Source organism: Mandrillus leucophaeus, unplaced genomic scaffold (genome assembly GCF_000951045.1).
Source record: "Mandrillus leucophaeus isolate KB7577 unplaced genomic scaffold, Mleu.le_1.0 Scaffold97, whole genome shotgun sequence".
Lineage (NCBI taxonomy): Eukaryota > Metazoa > Chordata > Mammalia > Primates > Cercopithecidae > Mandrillus > Mandrillus leucophaeus.
In genome coordinates, this window is record NW_012110585.1 from 1,436,210 (window position 1) to 1,443,129 (window position 6,920).

The 6,920-nt window shown below is 43.1% G+C and overlaps 1 protein-coding gene across 2 annotated transcripts in view; it reads right to left on the reverse strand.

The window, feature by feature from the left end:
• Window positions 1–1,750: 1,750 nt before the first annotated feature.
• The window catches only part of PPP1R3B (protein phosphatase 1, regulatory subunit 3B), a 16,613-nt gene continuing 11,443 nt past the window's right edge, over window positions 1,751–6,920 (reverse strand). For both annotated transcript variants that reach the window (XM_011970732.1, XM_011970731.1), the window contains exon 2: window positions 1,751–3,532. In XM_011970732.1, the coding sequence (XP_011826122.1) occupies window positions 2,650–3,507 (858 nt within the window). In that variant the 5' untranslated portion in view covers window positions 3,508–3,532 and the 3' untranslated portion in view covers window positions 1,751–2,649. The remainder of the gene's footprint in view (window positions 3,533–6,920) is intronic.

Here is a 6,920-nt window from a genome sequence, read left to right on the forward strand (position 1 = left end):
AAAGCCAGGGTGAGCTAGGAGAAAGACGGGTAGTGGGAAGGGTTTACGGCTGCTTTAGAAGAGATAGTTATCACTGAATTATCATATTTCAAATTTTGACATGGGAATGTCTTAAGATCATTATTAGATCAAATTCAACTGACTTTATTAAACAGAGTCACTGCAGGCCTTTTTCTTATGAACACAGAATGATCCTTAGTTGGGTAACATGTCAATGCCAGTGCACTCTGTGCCTTTCCTGCATTGTGGGGAGGGCACTTCTTAATGCAAAGTAAAATTCAGGATCTACATGACATCAGTTTTGTTCCATTTGAGTTCGATTTATGCTATTAATAGCTCTGATCACCAAATTTACAACATTTAAAGTACTGTCTGTTACACGATGTCTGGTATGTTTACATACAACATGGTTCTGCCCAGTAACAGCGTAAGGTAAAAATGTGATTTCCCCTAAAATTATATTATCATGTAATCCCAGAGTGTTACCCACCTGGGAGAGGTACAAAAAACAAAGCATTAGAATTCAGGCTAAGAACAGCCAGTTTTAGGAATAAGAATTACATTGAATAGCATTTAAGAGTATTTAAAAAGTCAAGGCATCTTAAACTTCAAAAATGAAAACAAAAACAAAACAAAACACCACCAACAACAAAAACAACCTAAGCCCACCACGAAACTCTAGGAGCCAAGGCACTCAATAGCTGCCTGTTGGTTATGTACAAAGCCACCGATGGGAGGTCTTTCCAAATTACTCTGGAAAACCCAAGCACAAGACTCTTAGCTTGAAAAGCCTAACAGCTGTGCCTCCAAATCCAGGCAACTGTGCTTCCACTCCTCTTCTTGCTTGCCTTAGGAAAACTTCACTTTAGTAAGATCAGGCAAAACAGCAAATAAAAGAGTCATTTAACCAAACTCCAAAAACAAACAAAAATAGAAAGAAAAAAAAAAAACCAATTTCCTACAAATATACATGTAAAAATATATTTTTAAAGCACCCCTAAGTAAACACCAATCTTACCCAAGAAAAATCACAGGTTTGGGGTCTATCTGATAATGATTGTCCCAGAGGTCTCTCTTTTTTTTTGAGACACAGTTTCACTATGTTGCTTAGGCTGGAATGCAGTGACATGATGATCTTGGCTCACTGCAACCTCCACCTCCCAGGTTCAAGTGATTCTCCTGCCTCAGCCTCCCGAGTAGCTGGATTACAGGTGCCTGCCATCACACTCAGCTAAATTTTGTATTTTTAGTACAGATGGGGTTGCACCACGTTGGCCAGGCTGGTCTTGAACGCCTGACCTCAGGTGATCTGCCCGCCGCAGCCTCCCAAAGTGCGGAGATGACAGGCATGAGCTACCACACTCGGCCCCGGAGGTCTCTTTCACAACAGCACTAACCAACAGACTTTAGTCCAATATGGTTAAGAACAACGAATCTCTGAAATGTCAGAGTTGGCAAACATTTAAAATAACCTATAAGAACTTGGGTGAGGTTTTTCTCACCTATCCCTTTCCATACACACCATAAATAAGAACACCCAAATCCGTGTCCCTGGGTGCTGGTAAAGTGTTCTAGATATTGTAAATCACAGTCAAGATAAAACCATTTTCTGCAGGTTTTGAGGAGACATTGGATCTGCAAATCAAATGTCCTAAACACAGCAGAAAAGACGACGCTTCAGGAAGGGAGATCCAAAATTCTTTCATAAAGAATGAAACCAGCCAAGTAAGTTAAAACAAATCTTGTCATTGAGCTTTCCAAGGAAAAATCAGATTTTCCCGGTGATTCAGGGTAAATGTGGGGACTTAGAAAGCTCCCCCTAGAAGGCAAGAGGAGAAGCGGAAAATGTCCCCACTCATGACTGTCCTGCCTCGTCAGAACCCTGCAATCTGTGCCACCGCACAGGAACCAGTGGGTTTTGATGACTGGCATGTTGCTCTCCGCTGGAATAGATCTGTGGAGTCAAGAAGAGTGGGGAGGAAATGCCTGTCTCAGTCACCAACCATTTTGCCTTTATTATCTTTTCCTGAACGTCAGATCAATTGTGGAAAAACATAAAATGCAAAAGATGAACTTTCAGAAAACAAGAGCCAATCCCATTTCTCTTCTGCAGCTGCATTGGAAATGTGCGTCAGGTCAGTGTGTCACAGCACAGAGATGCACGTGGACGGGGAAGCACAGCAGCTTGCAGGAAAGGCCTGGCTGGCAGAGAGCACCCAAAGATGAACACGACGAACAGTGAGGGTCCAACGTGAGGTGGCTGGGGCTGAGCGGCTTTTTCTGCTCTCCTCTGAGTGGAGAGCAGAGATCCTTCCAGCTTCATCAGCTCCTACAGCTTCATCAGCACTGGCACAGGCTTGGTTCCCATCCATACCCTTTCCACCACAGACCTGCACAGACTCTCGTGGCTGCCACAGTGCCCAAGCGCGCCAGCCACCACCGCTTCTTTGAGGGAGACACCAATTGTGTAATCTGAACCTGGCTGGATTTGCTGGTTTAAGAAAGAAGTGAAGAGGATCCTTTTATTTTCCCAAACTGGGCCTCATGGAAGTTCCACTTTGCTCCTCCCTGGCCTTCCATCTCCACTGCACAGTGAGCAGAGCTAGGCTTGTCTGCGGCAGCTCTGCCACGCCCTGTCACCCGCAGTCACTAGTAGTAGGGCCCTAGCTTTTCGTATCCCAAGTAACTTGGCCACTCTGGAAACAGACCATAGGAACACCGAGGGCTTCCAAATTGGTCAAAGGATATTCCCAAATCCGGTCCATTGTGGGGCTTGGTCGTTCCCTGGGTAGATTTTAACTCAGCCCGGATGATCCTATAGTTCTTGCCTCTGTTGCTGTCCCAGTGCGTCTGTCCATTGCACTCGTAGTACACAGCAAACTCCATTCTTTCATAAGACTGAATCTTCTCGGGCAAGCTGATATCGAAGGAGAACGTGTCCCTGTCTGAACCAGCGTAAGTGTCCTTCACGTACTGACAAGGAAAGTCTGTGTAGCTCTTCCAGGTGTCAAACGTCATCCTTATCTTCACGGTCTTCTCAAATGCAAGGTTCTGAACCTTCACAGTGCCTGCAATGGCCCTGTCCTTGAGCACACAGTTCTCAAGGCAGACGTGGTCAGCCTGAAGTCGATTTCTAAAGTCTAAGTAATCTGCAGAGGGCTGGGAAAAATCCAGAACAAAGCTCTCGCTCTCTGCTGTCGTCAAGCTCACAATGCTGTCTAGGAGCTCGGTGATGTTGAATGTGATATCTAGCGGGTCATCAAATTCTGAGAACACTTTGACCATTGTCAAGGCCAGCCCTTGGTTGTCTGCGAAGGACACCCGCTTTTTCACCTTCTTCTCCTGGACAGCTGGGGCCACCATTCCACTGGCTTCCTTCTTGCTGCTCAGCTGAATACAAGGCCTCAGTGGTTTGCTGGGCTTTGGTGAGATCTTAAAGGCAAACCTCTCTCGGCGCAAGGAAGGAGCCATGCAGTCGTATCTGTACTCGATGTCCACGGCCATCATGGGGCTAGATGAATAGGCCAGAACCCTGGAAAGGGAGAAGAAAGAAAACAGCAGAGCGATCAGATCAGACAGGTGTGTAAAGGCATCATTCCAGCAGGGACTGGCAAACAATATTTCCTTTTATCTCTGCCCACATGGCTACAGGTCAGGATTAACTCTGGTGTGGTCCAGCACAACACGGGTTTGAGGGAAGATTATGCTGTGTGGGGGACAAGTTGGGGGGTGCGGTTCAAGGTTAAAACAAACAAAAGAGTAAGAAACCCACCAGTTTTAAAACTAAATGCACAGGTTTTTTGGTCAGCATTTCTTGGGGCCTTCTGTTGGCTAATGTGCCACAGAGGATAATTAAAAGGGCATATACTGTTTTAAGATTTCCCAAACCTATATGACTAAAAAGGTGTATTTATTTACGTATTTTTAGAGACAGGGTCTCGCTTTGTTGCCCAGGCTGGAGCACAGTGGCGTGATCACAGCTCACTGCAGCCTCGACCTCCCAGGCTCAAATGATCCTCCCACCTCAGCCTCCCAAGTAAGTGGGACCACAGGCGCAAGTCACCACGCTTGGCTAATTTTAAAAAATTTTTGTAGAGACAGGTCTTACTATGTTGCCCAGGTTGGTCTTGCACTCCTGGCTCAATCCGTCCTCCTGCCTTGGCCTCCCAAAGTGCTGGGATGACAGGTGTGAGCCTCTCTGCCCACACTTTATTAATTGAGAAGTAAAAATTGTATATTCTTATGGTGTACAACATGTTTCCATATATGTATACATTGTGGAATGGCTAAATCGAGCTATTTAACATGCATTATATCACACTTTTTTTGCAGTGAGAACACTTACAATCCACTCTCAGCAATTTTCAAGTATATAACATATCATTACTAAGTATAGGCACCATATTGTACATTAGAGCTCTTGAATTTATTCCTCCCTGTCTACCTGAAATTTTGTATCCTTTGGCCAAAGGATACCTCTCCAGTCCCTCCACCCCCAGCTTCTGGTAGCCACCATTGTACTCTCTGGTTCTATGAGTCTGACTTTTTCAGATTCGACGTATAAGCAAGATCATGCTGTATTTGTCGTTCTGTGTCTGACTTATTCGCTTAACATCCTCCAGTTTCATCTGTGTTGGCACAAATGACAGGATTTCCTTCTTTTTTCAGGTGGAACAGTATTCCACTGTGTTTATATGCCATGTTTTCTTTATTCACTCATCTAATGATGGGCACTTAGGTTGATTCCATATCTTGGCTTGGTGAATAATGCTACAATGAACATAAGAGTGCAGAGAACTCTCTGATATACTGACTTCAATTCCTTTGGATATATGTCTGGTAGTAGGATTGCCGGGTCATATAGTAGTTCTAGTTATGGTTTTTTGAGGAGCCTCCCTACTATTTTCCATAATGGCTGTACTAATTTACATTCCCACCAACAGGAGACAAGGGCTCCCTTTTCTCCACGTCTTTGCCAATACTTATTTTCTTTGGTCTTTTTGAAAATAGCCATCCTAACGGGTGTGACATGACATCTCATTGTGGCTTTATATTTGCTATAATCTGATAAAAAGAAATGGACTCATCCCACAAATATAGATTGGGTGTTTCCTATATGCCAGGCATCGAGCAAGACACTGGGATTCAACAGTGAAGACAGACACAAACCTGCTTTCATTAAGCTTATGGTAGGTTTTTAAATGTCAGGATACCGTTCTGGGCGGTGGCTCACGCCTGTAATCCCAGCACGTTGGGAGGCCGGGCAGGTGGATCATCTGAGGTCAGGAGTTTGAGACCAGCCTGACCAATATGGTGAAACCCTGTCTCTACTAAAATTACAAAAATTAACCGGGCATGGTGGCATGCATCTGTAGTCCCAGCTGCTCTGGAGGCTGAGACAGCAGAATTGCTTGAACCCCGGAGGCGGAGGTTGCAGTGTGCAGAGATCACACACTCCAGCCTGGGCGACAGGGCAAGACTCCGTCTCAAAAACTAAAAATAAATAAAATAAAAACAATCAGCAATTTAGTATTTTTAAGCCTTTAACATAGGTGAATATTTGTTTTTTCCACAAGTAAAAAATTGGCTCTATAAGAATAAAAAGCAAATACAATCATGCTAAACGAGGATAAATCTGAATTAACAAAAACTATATTTTCTATAAGTAAAAATGATAAGTAAAACAAAAAAGATTAAAGACAAACTGTGAAAATATTTTACAATAAGCATAGCAGCAGAGCTAATACCTTAATATGTAAAGTGTTCTTACAAAGCAATAAAGTCAAATATTCCACATAGAAAAATAAGCAAAGAACGTGAATAGAAAATTCAGGAAAAAAAATTTTTAGGTGGCCTATAAATATGCAAAATGTTCAACCTTATTATTAATTTAAGAAGTATAGATGAGAAACAATGTCTGTTTTTTATTTATTGAATTAGGAAAAAAATTTAAAAGATAATGCAAGCTTTTTCTTTTTTTTCTTTTGAGATTGGGTCTTACTCTGTCACCTAGGCTGGAGTGAAGTGGTATGAACATGGCTTATGGCAGCCTCCACCTGCTGGGCTCAAGCAGTCCTTCCACCTCAGCCTCCCGAGTAGCCAGGACCACAGGCACGAGCCACCATGTCCAGCTAATTTTCAAAAAACATTTTTTTGTAGAGACGAGGTCTCACTATGTTGCCCAGGCCAGTCTTGAATTCCTGGACTCAAGCAGTGCTCCCACCTCCGCCTCCCAAAATGCTGGGATTTACAGGTATGAGCCACTGTGCCTAACCGATGCAAATATTTTCATTAGTCTAAAATGGCACGACCTTTCTAATTTTTTCTATCATTTTTTATTCTAATATCACACAGAGACATTTATCCTAAGAATTAAAAACACATAGAAGTGAAGGTACTACAATGTTCAATGCCACATTATAGGCGGAAAAAAGATGACAAAATAACCTAGATGACCATTAACAGGTACCTGGTTAAATCAAATGTACCACATCCATGTGATGTACTTTTATGTTTATTGTTATTATTTTTTCCTTTTTTGAGACAGAGTTTCACTCCTGTCGCCCAGGCTGGAGTGTAACAGCACGATCTCGGTTCACTGCAACCTCTACCTCCCGGGTTCAAGTGATTCTCCTGCCTTAGTCTTTCGAGTAGCTGGGATTACAGGAGTCTGCCACCACGCCCAGCTAATTTTTGTACTTTATTAGTAGAGACAGGGTTTCACCATGTTGGCCAAGCTGGTCTCAAACTCCTGACCTCAGGTGATCCACCGCCTCAGCCTCCCAAAGTGCTGGGATTGCAGGCAGGAGCCACCAAGCCCAGCCCATGTGATACAATTTTATAATCATCATTAAAGCCATTATTTTAAAAAAGATTTAAATGAAATGAAAAAATTATACTTATGTCTATATATAGATATA